This window comes from Arctopsyche grandis, chromosome 5 (genome assembly GCF_051622035.1).
Source record: "Arctopsyche grandis isolate Sample6627 chromosome 5, ASM5162203v2, whole genome shotgun sequence".
Classification (NCBI taxonomy): domain Eukaryota; kingdom Metazoa; phylum Arthropoda; class Insecta; order Trichoptera; family Hydropsychidae; genus Arctopsyche; species Arctopsyche grandis.
This window is the reverse complement of record NC_135359.1, coordinates 2,673,553-2,691,740: the sequence shown is the minus strand read 5'-3', so window position 1 is coordinate 2,691,740 and position 18,188 is coordinate 2,673,553. Positions and strand designations below refer to the sequence as shown.

Genomic DNA, 18,188 nt, shown 5'->3' with positions numbered 1-18,188 from the left:
GGAAAACGTGAAAAACTTCATACATAAAACACTTAAAATGCATATGATAAGATCTTTTGACATCACGACACCATAATGGAAATTTGCGTCACACCACTTGAGTGCATGCCTTTTTTAAACCATCGCAAACGACAATATTTTACGTTTTTCATAACCTTTAAATGTGGCACCGAGGTGTACATAATATCAACGTCTATTTGTATTTTTTTATTGAGTCAATTATACAGAATGGTTGAAGTTAGTTTGTAAGGTCAACTTCTTTTATTAAGTCGTGGATATAACTTTTTCTCATTGAATTGAGGATCTGTAATGGGGATTTCTTTGGTTTCTCTGTGACCGAGAAGTTAAGCCAGGAGCGTGACCGACATTTATTTATTTAGTTCTGCAATTTCTCCGATAGGACACGTACGATTCGGTTTATGCAAGAGCTTAGTCTGGCAACTGTTAGCTAAATAAATAACTTAAAAAAGAATCAGAAAAAGCGACAATCTTCAATTTCCTCCACGACGACGGATAAAACGACAATATGATATTTTGATTCAAATTTATACGGTAACATAATACTTTATTGCTTATTATTTACATGAATACTATGTAAGTATACTGTCAGAAGTTAAGTTAAATCAGATTTTTATATATGTAATATCCAATTCGGATTTTGAATTATATCAGAGTTAGCAAATTTGTCCGATTGTCGAATTGTCGAAACGGTTCTTCATACTTATTTTATATTTGTTTCAGTATCTGATTGTGCTTTTAAATAATATTAATAAATGGTACATGCATATGCATACGTTTGGGCATAAATTTCGATTTAAAGCAACCTTTAAAAAATATATATACAAATACGTATACAAAATTACCCAAACAATGGTGATAACTTTCGACGTGAAATCTCGTGCGAGTTTTACAGTATTTACAAGCAATGAAGTGAGAGTATTAACGGTGGGTGAAAACAAAAAAAAGCCGAAAATAAAAGCGAAAAAAAGCCTTCAAACCGCATCATTGTTTCGAGGGGAAACTACGTACAAATAAGCGGAAAACCAGTGGCGGCACAGGTGTTTATTAGCATCAAAAGGTCGAGCGGGAGCCGCTCGCCAAAACACTTTATTATTATTCAGCGCGCGGACAAATGGATGTAGATTGTACGTAAACGGGGTATGGATGGTATGGGGTTTCCCCCATGGACTCGGAGTATCAGGATATCGTGATACCCCGGAGTGCCAACCCTGTCCCCTTTATATGCGTGGGCCAAGCCGAGTGTGATATCCACTCCAGGGGACACGGAAGTGCCGAATAAGAAAATGCCGACGGTCGTTTCAATACCGATTTTTTCGGTTTTTTCCTTATTGTCTTTTTAGGAAGGACTCAATAAGAATATACATATGTTCTTGAAAGAGAACTGGATAAATTTGTTTCACTATTGTATGCGATGGTGGAACAGGGTGGGGTGACAATAGCGGCCTTTTTGAAGATGAATGGAAAATTAAGGAGTTTATATGTATATTAATATTTTGACTGATCCTTCGAGAGGTGTTTGAAGCTTTGTGAGGAAAATCTTTATATTTATTTAGTTATTTTATTTTTATTTTTATTGTTACAAATCAATATACACTCGTCATTACAGATCGCTCCAATGCGACGGGTTTACGTTAACGAAATACAGAATACATAAACAATCAGAAATCAGAAATACAGTAATACATATACGATCAGAATATATAGCATATAACAATTAATCAGAAATAATAATCATAGAGACATCTATGGATTATTTTAAAATTTTTTTTTGTACCATTTTTATACATATAATAAATTTGAAATTATAGAGATTTCTATAGAGATATCTATAGATTTCAGATTACTGTGTATAATTATTACAAATTATACACAGGCAGATTTTTTGTGACAACAGGAATAGATCTAATACCAATTTTCAGGAACCGTTTTCAGCAATGATCAGATAAAATTGGCAAACTCTGATAGAGAAACGATCGATTTAGAGTCACAAAACCCCCAAATCTAACCAACAGATTTGGCGAGGACTCGAACCTTTGACCTCAGTGGTGCTAAATATATACGCTACCATTAAGCCAAACTGCTGGCTATGAACAATGTAGCCCGACAAGTTACACCAGTCTTACATTAAAACGAAAATAACAAAGAAAAGAACAATAAAAATTACCAATCATTCATCTCATCCAAATAGACTTGTGCTGAGTCTCATGAAACTGACCAGCTCATCAACATGACAATTGAACATGTCCAAATGTTCATCTATCATATTAAGGAACCGGAAAGCCTTTACAAGAGACGAATTGTTAAAAGCAGACGTTTTAGCAGGAATAGGTTGGAAGAGTAAACGATGACGCAAAGCTCTACCACATTCAGGTGCCGAAAATTTAAATTCCAATAAGATCGAAGTGTTGTCAATTCTTCCCTTTAATACTCCAAAGAAATATTTGGAAATGGCAATAATTCTTCTCGAAGATAGTGAGTCAAAGCTTAGGATACCTTGTAAAAAAGTAGTGGGAAATAAATAGGGGTAATATTTATATTTGAGTATTTGGTAGAGAGAGAATTTAATTTCAGTGGGACTCCAAATTACAGGCCCAAACTCTTATATGCTTAGGATAAGCGAACAATAAATCAACACCATTATACTTGGATCTTTGAAGTAGTGAGTATTTCGAAAAACAAATCCAAAGTTTTTGTATGCCTATATCTGAAATATGAGTCGAAAATTTGAAGTCACTCCTAAACAGTATATGTATGTATGTATTGATGAAAGCTCAGATAGTGTAGTACTAATTGATGTATTTATGATAATGTCTACTGTTTTGATACAGGAATTATTTTTGGAGTAATAAAATATAAGGCCAAATGTGTAAAAACGGTTCAAATATTCACCACATATGTATATAATAATTTTAATAGTTATAGCCGGCATAAAAAAATCATTTTAAACATGATATTTATTTATTTACTTACTTTTAAGTTTGGACCATTGTAGCATTATAGAAGGCCCTAATGCGCTACAATGGTTAAAAAATAAAGAGAGATGATAAAAATAAATATATAATGTATATATATATATATATATATATATATATATATATATATATATATATATATATATATATATATATATATATATATATATATATATATATATATATATATATATATATATATATATATATATATATATATATAGGTATGCTTAGACAAAAAATTACTTTTTGACATAATCATAAAAAAACAATAGCATTATAATAATAGGAGATAAAGTAAAAATATCAAATAATAATATTCCAAATAGGGAATTTCTTGCACCTATAGCCAGCACCAATATATAAGAACCAACCGCATATACAAAACACATTCAATTATAAAAATAATGACGAGCGCAAGCTGCCAGTTAAATAGGTTAAAATAATCTTCCTATAACCTTATGTATAGGTATAACGTATCAGTGAGAAAATTAATGCAAATTTTTCAAAAAGTAATATTTTATAGAACAATGCACTATTTTTCTTTAGAATTCAATGATTTTTATACATTGTTGTGAAACATGAATGTAATCTATTAAAATATAATTTAATTTCTACATTTTCTGATTCAAAATCTTTGTATAAAACTTTTTGCAACACTCTTTATATGTATGTTCAAAATTTATTTCCATCCCGTAAATACCGACATTAAAGTAATTAAAAAATGTAATTTGAGTAAGTAATGAGTCTTGTACATATTAAATTTAAATATATCGATGTAATTGTCCTTTACTTAAAGAGTAAAAGTATATTGTAAAATGGGCATGTTATTGATGTTAATATTAGATCATTTGTACCTCAATTGAGACTACATATGTACATACATATGTATGTATGTATATAGGAATCGACCAAACAACGTTGAAACACCAATGTCATTGTATTCCATGGGAAATGAACTGACTGTTCAAAGGCAGACCGTTCCAACAACACCATGTGGTCTATTTTTTTTTTGAAAAAATAAAAAAGTTTTCCAAAATGTTTCCGGATGAAACATGTGCCGGCCATTAAAGTGGATCCGCGGACAAAAAGCCATCGGGAACAGTATAGGCAATATGCCAGACCTTCTCCTCACTCACCTCCCCCTAAATTAGGGGAACACTTGCTGTATTACGATAAAAAAAGGACATCCTCCCGACCCCATCCCCTAAACGTTTTTCCCGTCGTCGGAAAATTTTAATAATTTCACACGCGCTCCTCTTTTTTCATCCAATTTATATACGACTCCTAATTTTTTCCGGCGGTTCAGTGTAGGGTAAAAAAAAACGAGATTAAAATACACCGCTAACTTTCCAACGCATATTTTACACTTTCACATAATCGGGATTATATTTATGCGAAAAGTGCGGGAAATCTTCGTGTCGAGCGAATCGTGTACGGAATTGCAATTCGATTGTTAGAAGCTGAATTCTCACAGAATGAAATTCGATATTGGTTTTTTTTATTTATACTCATTTTGGTTGATTTTTCGACGAGACGCTAACTCAAATTATCGTGTCAATATTTGTATTTAGCTAGAACGTACTACGAATAATAATTTCCGATATGTCAAATTTAAACATTCCGAAATTAGTATCGGATAAATATGCATGGTACATTAGTGAATATGGATTTATAATTATGCAAACAATAAAATCTGTGTGCCATATAATATTTAGATATACATATATGTACATATATTATTGATCGCATATCAAGAAATGCAATTTGAATCAATTACTTATCTAAGTACATATGTACACTGAAATTTGCTTGTTTTATTCTAATTTTCTACTTTAACCCACCCGAGCAATGCCCGGCAGTTAAGCTAGTTCATATTATACATATTATATACTACTTGTTTAATAATTCCTATTCCTTTCCGCAGTTTCGTACTCGTTACGTGAAACTTCCGCGCATGAAAGTATATTATCACCGGTGCACATATGTGTGTATTTTCCACGGGAAAGTTACAGCTTTTACAGCTTTTCCGCGTTTATGCCTAGCACATCGTATCGAGTGAAAACTGCCACTAAGTAAAAGTCAATGAAAAAAAAAAGCGGTCAGGGCCGACTCAGCACTCACGGTCGCCATAAAACATATAAAGTTTCGACATCGTTGTTCGGATTCTATGGAGAATTTGTACCAAGAAAAAAGAGGAGATGTCACTTTTTGTAATGCTACATTTATTGAGCTCAACTATTGTCGTGAAAGTGAAGCTTATAACAACACAAAAATAAAGCAAACATTTCGAAATACCCTGTGGTTTAATGGTCAATATATTATTCGAGCTGGGTCTTTATTGCACGTCTATGTATACAATTCAGGTGTATACAATTCGCACTTACGAGTACGTTAAAAAATGTTGTTTTCGTATCATATTATATATCCAAACACAAATATTGCAACGTAAAAGGTATGCTCGTCGCACAGTTTAATATTTTTTCGCTTTTTGCGTAATATGATATTAATTATATTTTGTCTATGTATGTATATAATTATTATAATTATGATAGATAGTAACAGTTTTAAATATAAGGACTTATTTCTCATTTGTTCCAGATGTATCAGGTGTAATATGGGAGGAATGGTGGACGTACGATGGCATATCAGGTGAGTTTTTTTGTTTGTTTTCATTGTGTTATTTAAAATATGTGTAAGATTTGTGTGGTCATATACATATTTAAAGCTTACGATAGCTTTAAGAGTAAAATTTAATTTTTTACTTTTCTTTTCAACAATAAACCTCTTCAACAATTTTACAAACTAAAAATTTCTTTGGTTTCAATGTAAACTTGAGACTTTTCGACCTCTTGAAAGAGTCGTAAAATACATAGTTATTCTGTACATATGTACATATTTCGTATGTATAATACATAGTAGGCTTTGATTCAAATTTTAATTAAAAAGACGGAGAAACTCGACTTAAAATTGTTTTCAATAAAACTTTGATTACAATGTTGCGACCTTGGATGTGATGCCATTTATTTTTAATGATCTTCAAAATTAAAATATTGTTTGATCGTATTTGGGAGCAATATTATATTTGGAATTGTAATTTTTGAGTTCGTATTTGGTAGCAACTTTTAGAGTTTTTCTCGTCGAAAAAAAGGAATCTTAATCATTTCTTCAGTCATGCGAAAATAACGAAAAAAAAAATTTTTAAAAGCAAGAAAAAATTATATTATTAAAAATTATAAAAATATTTATACATGTTCAACAAAGCAATTATTTTTAACGGAATTCTGCTCCTGTAACCCATCATAAAATTTGGAAGGAAAGCTTTTACATACTATAGGTTTATATGTACATATACATATATTGCTAGGAGTTTTATGAAATATTAAAAATAAAAATTACGTTTCTTTCAAATAGCATATTAAATTAAACAAGTTATGAATAGCCTAAAACCAGTAAAAAATAATAAACTAAAATATATTGTTAAACAAAAATATATGTATAAAGCAAAAAGTGTTTTGTTAATTTGAACTTATACTTGACAGGTATGTAGACTTGTTGTAATCACCAAGACTGATAAGTTTATTATTACGCTTGTTAGTGATTTGTTTATGGAATTTTTAATCAGTTTGTTTGAAATATCTTCGACTAATGGATTGCTATTTTAAACCGGTAAACTTTTCAAGTTAGTACATATAAATAGGCGTGTTAAAAATTATTTTTGGTGATCTATTTTGGAGTACTTTGAGGCTTGAGTGGTTAGTTTTGTAGGTGCAGCATATGTGTGCACATATGTAAGTTAGTATGGTTAAAATTAATGCGAGATACATTTTTTTTATATTTTGAAATAATAACGAGCTAAATGAAGATTAAATGGATATAATAAAGATACGCTACGGATTGCGTTGCATTTCAAGGCTCACATGTGTGGAGTTCACCAAATTCTCTTGTCGAACTTTATTCACAAATATTTTATTTACAACTACCATACTCTCAGTTTATGATTTTTAAATGCTTTTTATTATTACTAAATTATGTTCACAATACATCTTATATCTATTTTAATAGCTACTGATCATTTTATATTTTACAATTTTAATTTAATTTTGTCAGTAATCATAGTATTATAATATTCTTATGTTAATGTACAGCATAAGAGGAAAAAGAGCTCAAAAACCTATTTACAATTCTTATAAGTGCTCATAATACATCTAATACATAATATTAATTAAGGACTCTCTAAAGTCGACGGTCTAAAGCAGATTGTGTTTAGGTAATCTGTGTTTATATCTGAAGGGTGTAGACGTTGTAATCACCGAGACTCTTCACAACTACGTATATTATTAGTGATTCTGTCATATAATCCACTCATTAGTTTGTTAGTAATGTCTGTAACTAACGGAATATTATTTATGGCATTCAATTTTTTCGAGTTTGTATATATGGGTGTGTTATAAATTATTTTTAGGGATTTATTTTGTATTATTTGGAGCTTGGAAAGTTTAGTATTCGAGGCGTTATTCCATACAAGAGAAGCATAGGCTAATGGTGGTAATATGAGCGTGCGATATAATTTTATTTTATTTTGAGTTGAGAAAGAACTATTGCGATTAAATATTGGGTATATTGAGGATATACCCTGCATCGCCTTCCAATTTCGCTGCATTAATGTGACGTCATTTCATTATTTTATCGAACTTTACTCCAAATATTTTAAGGATTGAATGGCCTTGTGCAATTGGGGATTGAATATTGGGTATATTAAGGATATACCCCGCATCGCTGAGTATATACTCTCAGTTGAAAATCGCCATTTTTATAACCGAAATATTATTAATTCACGATGTAAATTTCTTTATCATTTAAAATTGACATCATTTCAAAAATACATGATATGTTAAATTTGTTTATATGTAGTAGATATGTATTATATTACGTACAATCTTCAGGGTGGTATCAAAACCGCAATGTCGGTTCATTTGCAGGGATTCGTGCGTGAATCCGACCGAGTGGTGAATTTAATAAATTAAAGTGAAACGGATCGCACAATAGTTTGTTGGGATAAGAAAACCCTTTGAGCGCGAACCACCACATTGTGATAGCATCTTGTCTCTGTGTGTGTGTGTGTATGGGTCGTTAGGTAATTTTGCAGGGGGGCGGCGATAGGTCAGGGGCGGCATTATCGTGGCCATATCTAATTTGCATTAGCGGGGTCCGGCTCTCGGGGCATTTAATTAGCTAATTGCATGGTCGACTGCAAACAAAAGCCTTTCGGGATGCGACCGACTACATAATTCATAGCGCATTTACGTACGTGGACACGCGGATGTATGGATTGGTACCTTTTTAGCCCCCAACAGCGATTCAAATTCATCGGAAAATGTGTGCAATACAAATTAAGCGTATCTATGAAACTTTACATCTAATTTGAATTCGAATTTTTGTTTGGAATCGAATTCCAGGTTGAAGTTTCGCGTTCTTTCTGGATGGTCAGTTACTCTGCATTATATACATATGTATGTATGTAATTGTTCAATAAATCATTATATAAAATGATAAGTTGCCACTACGGTGAACCCCCACTAGTTTTTAAAAACTCATCTGAAATGTCACACTTTTGAAGGCTAAAAACTGATATCTCATTTTAAAATTGTATTCGATTAAACTGTAACAGCTTACCAAATCAGTTATTGATCCAATAGCGCCTTATTGTTCAGGGCAGGGTTTTAGAATAAACTGCAATCGATTTATCACTGTACCTATAATATTATACATAAAACAATCACTGTTATAAACCTCAGCGTTTAATGTGATATCTTATCTAAAACTTCAGGTCACACTTTCAGACTCCAAAAATATGAAAATTAGAGTATTTATCTTCTAAAATTCCAAGCATTTAGAATTGTTATTAATTGCATTAAGAATAGAAACGAAATCAATTGGTTTCTTCAACTAAATTATGAACCAAATTAAAAATTAAAATATGAATATGAACTAATAGAGTTTCTTAGATGTTCTTTTCTCATATGTTTAATTTCAACTGTTAAATTTAATAATATTATTTTGTTTTCATTTTCCAATTCAATTTTTGCTATTTTTCATCGATTGTCTTTATGGAGTCCATTTTACCGAAATTTCGGTATCTGATATTTTTTCTACAAATTACTGGTTAACCGGTAAGTTGTAAGTATGTTTATTTGATTTTTCAATCTCAAAAATAAACCACTTTTTTATTATATAACTATTTTTTTAAAGATGATTTGTTATATACTATATATTTGATACATTGCACAAAAGAGGTATGAGTGGTGATGAATTCTTTATAAATTACTACTTTATAAAAGACTAAGTTTTCATTCATCATTTAAGAAAATAGCAGCGAAGAAAACGTGTATTTACAAAATGTATTTAAAATGTTTAAAAATGTAACACTAATGTCGCAAATGCTGCTAAAGACTTACTTCATCTTCCCTGTAAATTCGTTTTATTATCAATGAACATTTTTTTCTATTGTATTACCTGTTGAAATTTCAGTTTATGGTTTTGGAAAGGGCAATATTAATAGGTGATTTTAAATTAAATTTGTAAAGTTATCACTTTTATATCCTTTTAGGAAGCCGTGTATTTTAATAAATAAAATAAATATATTTCATTTGTATGTATATGTATGTATGTTTTCTTCGTAATATAATCTCTTTGTGTGTGTCCTAAAAATATGATTTCGTTCGTGAGCTCGGTGGTTGTTTAGCTCGACTCTAATTTTTTTAGGTCGAAACGATTAATGCGGAATTCTCGTATCTAATCCGATGATCTTGCACAAAAAGAATGCTAATTATTTTCGTTTATATTTCATAACAATCTTGCATATTTCTCTCGCTATTTTTTATAAACGGCCGCTCTTATACTGTGCTTAATTTCAAACGTCGTAAAAATATTCATAATATGAAAGTTTACTTGGCGCATGTTATCGATTCGAGAAACATAGTTTTATTAAATTTATCGAATATAAAGATTACTAAATTAATGATTCATTTGATACGAATTCAAACAATTGGTTTTCTTCTTTCCCATCTGTCTATAAGTAACAGGAAATGTTTCTTCATAGATATTTGATTATTATAATACTAAATATACGTCAGAAAAGATATCTTTGATTACAAATAAATGTGTGGCACATACATATGTACTTATATTATATAACTTGACACTCAAAATATTTACTTTATAAAATTATAATATAATAATACATTCGCTGTTTTTTACTTTTTACTGTGGAAGAAGTTTGCTAAAGTTTTGTTTTTCTTTCATGCCGTCCAGAAAGCAACGAAAAACTACCGATAAATGTTCTTATCTTGAAACCAAGTCGTTTTGCTTGTCAGCCATTTTGAGAAATATTGTATAGAAAAAGTTCTTTAAACAGTAAATTTTCCACAAACATTACTTACACTAGAAAATTTAAATAATATAAATAAATATTTTTCAATACACAGATATGTATATTTGTATGTAGATATTTCAATAAATGTAGAAAGGACCTGTAACATTTGCAATCTTTTGGACTAATTTTACGTATTACTGCAACGTAATGCATTTGGATGCATATGTTGGTGTGTACGTAATTCGAAACAGGATTGAACGAGTCACGTTCGCCATAATGTGCCAGAGAACGGATTCGATTATGCCACTCTCTAGGAAATGTTCGTGCCTTGTTCCTCCGACTAAGCAAGGACATCTACTTTCAACCGCTTCCTGAGGACAACCCGCTCAGACTAATTTATATGGGGATATCTTAGACCTCGACTTAGTTGACTCAACTCACACTCCTCTTATTTTTACGTGCCAATTACCAGCTAAGGGCAAAAACCAACTTTTACGCGTGACTTTTAGACAGGGTACATATGTACATATAAAAGCTAGGGATTGCAATACCGGTTTACCTCTATAAAATTTCACCATCAGTAAATACTGGTATTTTATCGCGAATCAAGTACATATAAAGGCATATAATTGCATAATATTACATGAAGAATCGATGCAAATGGCGTATTGTGGATTAGGTTGTCTTGATTTTGTTTATTTTCAGTATTAAATGTGGCAATTTCGTATTGATAAATTCAATGGCAAAAAAATCGTAATAAATGTGATCAAACGGTAGTTTCTATTATCTAAACTTTCAAATGGTCCAAACTTTAAAGAAACAAATATATGTTTATGATTGGTTAAAAATAAAAATAAAAAATTTGTTCATCATTACGAATTTAATTAATTTATATGTCATTATTCACCTGAGATTTATTTCTAATTATTTGCGATTCAATCTAGGCTAACGTGTTTACGAAAAGTAACCACGTACTGTTATCTAATCCACGAAAAAAAATGTTTTTTTCTTTTCCCGGAAATTTTGGTATACCGGTAGTAGGAAAAATTATTTACCGTTTACCAGTTTATTAAATTTGACGGTTAAGTGCAATCCCTAATGAAAGTCGCTATTAAATATTGTGAACAGTCATATCTATGAATATGTACATATTTATATATTAATGCGTCTATCATTTTAATTAAGATGAATTTATGTAATATGATATTTCTATAGTGGAATGTTTTGTTATGATTTTTATATGTGAATTTTGGAAGAACTATATCCCTGAAAAATCTTCGATACAAAATGGTCTCGGTTTCCAATTCCAGGCCCATACTATCTTATGGTACTATAAATTAGACTAGCTATTTTAGCTGAGTAATTGAAACTGAACAACTTTGGATATTTCATTTAGTTTGCTTATAAATATGTATACATAGGTGTCGGTTAACTTTATTAGTATTTTGACTTGCTAGCTTTGGAGCACTGTAACATTTCCATATATATGTATGTTTTACATCATTATGTTCTATGAGCCGTGAGCCACTCTGTATATAGAACATTGAAGAAAATAAACCGTCTGATGAATTACATCCGCTTTATACATTTGTATTACTCTATATATGTAGGTGATAGAAGAAAGGTTAGCGGTTGGGAAAAAAAAATGTAGAACGCGCATATTTATTTGCGTCGAAATTGGCTATTAATGTTTGCGGCGAAGGCTTTATATTTATACATATAATATATGTATGTATGTATGTATTCGTGGTAGGGATGGCCTGTGAGTTTCCGTTGGCCGCTGTTTATTGCCTCGTCGACGGCGCGTAAATAAGCCGCTAAAAAACGGCAAAATGGCGTGACGATAATTACGCTCGTATGGAAATTTTCCACCTTTCGGATCAGCAACGGGCGAAAGTTGCGGCATCCTTCGAAAACTTTCGCCCGTGGCCATTATGTGACGACACCGTTTGCATATTTCACCCTGGGGGTAGTTGGGGCTTGTGCGGGGTTGAGATATTTGGGGGGAGGGGGTGGGATACGACCCCCCCCCCCCCGCGTCAGGTGCGGATAGCAGATTTATGCGTCGGACCCCCCCTTGCTCATTCGCTCCCTTCCCTGTCCGAGGTCAGGGGTCTCTGGGGTCCGTTCGCAAGAGCCTGTGACTCTCCCTAAAAATTAACAGCTTAATGGAATCAATTCGTTGTTTGAATATTGATTCGGCTGCGTAACGACCGAATTCAATTCGCGGTTTCGATTCAATTCAATTTAGCGAAGCGGTCGCAAATTTTCACTCTCGAATGTAAAAATGTCGCGAAATTGCTTGTGTAAATTTTGGTTTCGGCTTTCGTTTGATTTCAAGCTTTACGCATTCGAAGCATAGTGAGTGTATGTTTGGTATATGGATTGTTGTGGAGTGTCTGTGTAAAGATTGGTTTGATTTGTATGCTGATTAGCTTTTATATAAGAGATTTATTTTAGATTATTATTAAAAAAGTTGGTGTACCTACTTCGTATGTTAATAAATTGATATAAGTATAAAAAGTAAAATATTAATATATAATTGTATTGTACGGCGCTACAGGACTTGTATATTGCGCTACAGTACTCAATATTTATTTATTTTCCACATAATTATTATATAGATACATGTAACTCTAAACAATATCTGACATCTATGGTCAGATATTACAAACATCGTATTAATACGATAAATAACGATGAATAACTTTCATGTAACAATACGAATTTTATATTTGATAAACAACCACAGAGACATCTATGGTGAGCAATATGGCGAAACCTAAGATATAACAATAACTAAAGGTTCGCAACAGAAAATTGGGGAGGAAACGCCAATTTTTACAGGAATCGTTTCAATGAAAATCAGAAAAATCGGCAAATTCTGATAAGAAACGATCGACCTCGACAAACCAAGGTCTGGCCAACAGCGCGACTTAGCGGGAATCGAACTCGTAACATCAAGTACGAAATAATTCAACATTCACCACTAGACCACGCTGCTGGTTATATATATATATATATATATATATATATATATATATATATATATATATATATATATATATATATATATATATATATATATATATATATATATATATATATATATATATATATATATATATATATATATATATAGTGGATTGTGCATTGATAAATTGCAGAAAGTGCAGAATAGAGCAATGTGTGCAATTTTGAATGTGAGGAAACGTAAGAATGTTAGAAGTATAGTATGTTAGATGAATTGAAATGGTTGGATATTAGAAATAGTCTTAAATTAAGCACTCTAAAATTTGTATATAAGATAGATAAGAATCTATTACCTAAATATTTTAATAAGCATATAGTTAGGAATAGAGATATACCTAATTATAAAACTAGAAATACGAATAAATTAATTATAGGTAGAGTTAAGAAAGCAAAACTGCAGGAGGTGTTTTCCACAGAGGTGTTCAAATATATGTATAATGCCCTTTCTGAGACCATTAGAGGTGCTAGTAACATTCGTGCTTTCTTGAGGGGTGTTAATGGATACCTCTGTGTAAGATGACGTAATTATATATGTAAGTTTCTTAAAATGCTATGTTTGGAATTATATTATATTATTTTTTGTAACTAATTATAGTTTTGTTTAATTTTGTTAACTATGTAATTATATTATAGTTGTTAGTTTTAGTTTAAAATTGTTAATTGTTAAATAATTCATTAGCAATTTGCCATTAAATCTAAAAAAAAATCCAAAATCGGTTATATGTCAGAAATACGTTCTACTTAATACATATGTACATACATATATGCCAGTGATATTTTTTTAAAATATGGTCCAATAGTTGATCCGATATAGCGTGAGACTAACGAGAACCGAGCTGCTGTTGCATTCATGTAATGTGTATTATAATTTATATTATATTATAAGGACGTAAAATAATTACTTTATTTTTAAAAATATATTTCTTATTTAACTATATAATACTATACAATATAATTCAATGCAAGGTCTTTAATAATATATTACTATTAAGTTTTGCTGTCCATGACATGAAGTTGACAATTACTTTTATCATCTAAAATATATAAATTTTCATTAATATAAATTATATATTAAAAATTAAGTATTAATATAAACATCTTACGTATTTTATATTAAAATTTTATTAATGTAAATATTTCAAAATACGAAACACGAACTCAAAACTAACAAAAAATAAAATTCAAATACTACTAAGAGCTATATGCACGAACAATGTTGTATTTCTTGACCAAAATACATACTGAAACGAAATGTAATTGGTCATCGCGAGTCGAGTGGGGGGTGAATGCGATAGAATTTACTTTTTGCGTAAGTCTCTATAGCATATATAGATTCGACTATAGCAAAAATGAATAGTAATAATAATTTATTAAGAATTTCGAACTTTAATAATAACATTAAAAACCACCAAAGCTAAACTGAAATATTTGTACACATTTGAATGACGTTTCATCTTATAAATATGTAGATATACTAAAACAATCATGAGTCATTTTTGACCTCAATTTTAAGAATCGCTTTTGCACAATTTTAAAACAGAAAATAAAATGAATACTGGAAATAAAAAAGATTTAAATGCCAAAAATACTCCAAAATCGTTTATATGCCAGAAATACGTTATACATATTATGTATATATCGTTACCTTACTTTGAAGTTTCTAACTAACAGTTAGAACCCTTTGTACATATTGCTCAATTATTGTAAAAAGCATTGACAAAAACCGGTGTATCTAAAAATCTGAAAAATGGCAGTTAGGTTCTTTTTATTTCCGTTATTCAAATATAACGATGCAAACAATCATCAATTGCTGCTGATTCCAAAAAACTGATTTAATTGTATAAAAAAAAATCTCAATTAATAAATTGTGAATGGCGAATTTGGTTCATTAGGCATCATCGGACAATACGTATTTAACAACTATGAAATTTGGCAGAACATATTTTCACTTTTCAACATTGTTTTACAAACAACATTCACAAAGTTCGTGTTAAATCAAATACGAATTTTCCTGACGTATATTAATTAATTAGTTGGGAATTTTCAGACCCATTATTATTTTCCAACAACGCTTGGAAAATGTGACGCGAAGCATAATAGTTTACAGCTAATTTTGAACAGAACAACGATTTCAACAAGGCTCAAAACAGTAATATATCCAATGGTGAATTATATAAGTCCACCATACATACATACATACATTGAATCCGTTTATATATATATATAAATATATATATATATATATATATATATATATATATATATATATATATATATATATATATATATATATATATATATATATATATATATATATATATATATATATATATATATATATATATATATATATATATATATATATATATATATATATATATGCCACAATGGTCTGTTTAAAATAAATATATATATATATATATATATATATATATATATATATATATATATATATATATATATATATTTTCCGGATGAAATGAAAATTTGATTATTCATTTAATTTATTTAATCCTACGGAATTTCATAAAATGCCAAAAACATTGTTCACGCTTCGACACTTCGAAAATGTCGATAATTCGAACAACACAATCCTGTCATTTTAAATATTAAACTGTTAGTCTGTGGGGCGATTCGTGTCAAATATTTTCGCACATTGTCAAACAATGTTTGCATGAAATGACACATCCAAAATTCCACACAGTCATTTGCGTCATGTCAAACTTAGTACTGCGCAAACATATATTACATATGTACATATATATATGTAATATAGTCATTCAAATTCAATATCAGCGTCACGGCCTCCATAGATGTGAATCGAAATTGAAGATCGCTTATCGCATGCGAATAAACTGCGCCCCGACATTGGTCCATTGGCCATTGTTTTGGATTACGTGCGTGTGCCCCACCCACCCCCCATTCTCTTCAGCCTCCCCCTGGCCTGCCTGGCCTGCATCTCGTCCACATTGTCCGATTATCCCGTTATCCGATTCGAATCGCATTCGGGGCAAATGGCGGATCGGCGACACCATAAAGGGGGTTGAAACGAGTGCGTTTAAGATTGGAAGGCCATACATTTGCAGATAATTTCACGCCCGTTTTATTCATATTCAATACATTAAACAGACTTTCACGGTGCGGAAATGGTACCGAGTCGAGCTTGTGTCAAATTTTAAAATGTGAGGTTTTTGAACTTTTTATTTAAGTCGGCACATCTTGAGGTGATGTTTTTTTTTTTTTTTTTTTTTTGATTTTTAAATGCTTTTTATTATTACGAAATTATGTTCACAATACATCTTATATCTATTTTAATAGCTACTGATCTACTGATCATTTTCTATTTTACAATTTAATTAAATTTGGTTAGTAATCATAGTATTATATTATTCTAATGTTATTGTAAAGCATAATAGGAAAAAGAGCTCAAAAACCTATTTACAATCCTTATAAATGTTCATAATACATCACAAGACTCTCTAAAGTCGATGACTTAAAGCAGATTGTGTTTAGGTAATCTGTGTTTATTCCTGAAGGGTATAGACATTTTTTTGTAATCACCGAGACTCTTCACATGTGTGTTAGTATGGTTATTAGTGATTCTGTCATAGAATCTACTGGTTAGTTTGTTAGTAATGTCTGTAACAAACGGAATATTATATATGGCATGCAGTTTTTTCAAGTTAGTATATATGGGTGTATTAAAAATTATTTTTAGGGATTTATTTTGTATTACTTGGAGCTTGGAAAGATTAGTATTCGAGGCGTTATTCCATACAGGTGAAGCATAGGTTAATAATGGTAATATGAGCGCGCGATATGATTTCATTTTATTTTGTGTTGATAAAGAACTAAGGTGATGTTTAGTTATCGTGAAACCTGTTGAATCTCTCCCATTTTTGTTTGTATTGTATTACTTTAATTGAAAAATTTCTGTAATGTACATATGTACTCGTTTTTATTTAATGTACATATGTATTTCATTGTTCAGGTTTCAGCTCTTGATTTCTTCTGCATTCTCTTGGGTGCAATTTTGGAATAAAATTATGTGCAACTTCTTTTGTTGTATCTTTTATCAAGGCTTAAGATCAAAATTGTAATTTAAACCTTGCCAAAGTTCTCGTAGTCTTATCCAAGAAAACAAGAACACTTCATTCTTGCCAAAAAACTTCATGTTCCAACTAAATTATATATGTATATTTTAAGTCAATGAGTCTTCAGTTTACTTCTATATCTCTCTATTTATATTATGTCAGTGGATTATAGGATTTTATAGTTCTTAATTTAAATCAAATCAACACACCAATAATGCGAATTTAGCTAATGCAAGATAGATTTTTTGATTTTTAAATGCTTTTTATTATTACTAAATTATGTTCACAATACATCTTATATCTATTTTAATAGCCACTGATCTACTGATCATTTTCTATTTTACAATTTTAATTTAATTTTGTTAGTAATCATAGTATTATATAATTCTAATGTTAATGTACAGCATAATAGGAAAAATAACTCAAAAATATATTTACATTTCTTATAAATGCTCATAATACATCTAATACATAATATTATCTAAAGACGGCGATCTAAAGCAGATTGTGTTTAGGTAATCTGTGTTTATACCTGAAGGGTATAGACATTTTTCAGGTTAGTATAAACATATGTACATATATGTAAATGATTTTTAGTGATAAAAAATAGTTTCGAGAATCACAGAATCATGAAAAAAATTCAGAATAAACATGAATGAAAATAATATTTGCAAGTTGGGCAACACGTTGCTC

General features: G+C 30.3%; 1 protein-coding gene across 1 annotated transcript in view; it reads left to right on the top strand.

Annotated features, from left to right (window-relative positions):
* Positions 1 to 3,925: 3,925 nt before the first annotated feature.
* CARPB (Carbonic anhydrase-related protein B) overlaps positions 3,926 to 18,188 on the top strand; it is a 193,954-nt gene continuing 179,691 nt past the window's right edge. Inside the window, exons 1-2 of the mRNA XM_077431100.1 lie at positions 3,926 to 3,992; positions 5,595 to 5,645. Of these exons, the coding sequence (XP_077287226.1) occupies positions 3,926 to 3,992; positions 5,595 to 5,645 (118 nt within the window). The remainder of the gene's footprint in view (positions 3,993 to 5,594; positions 5,646 to 18,188) is intronic.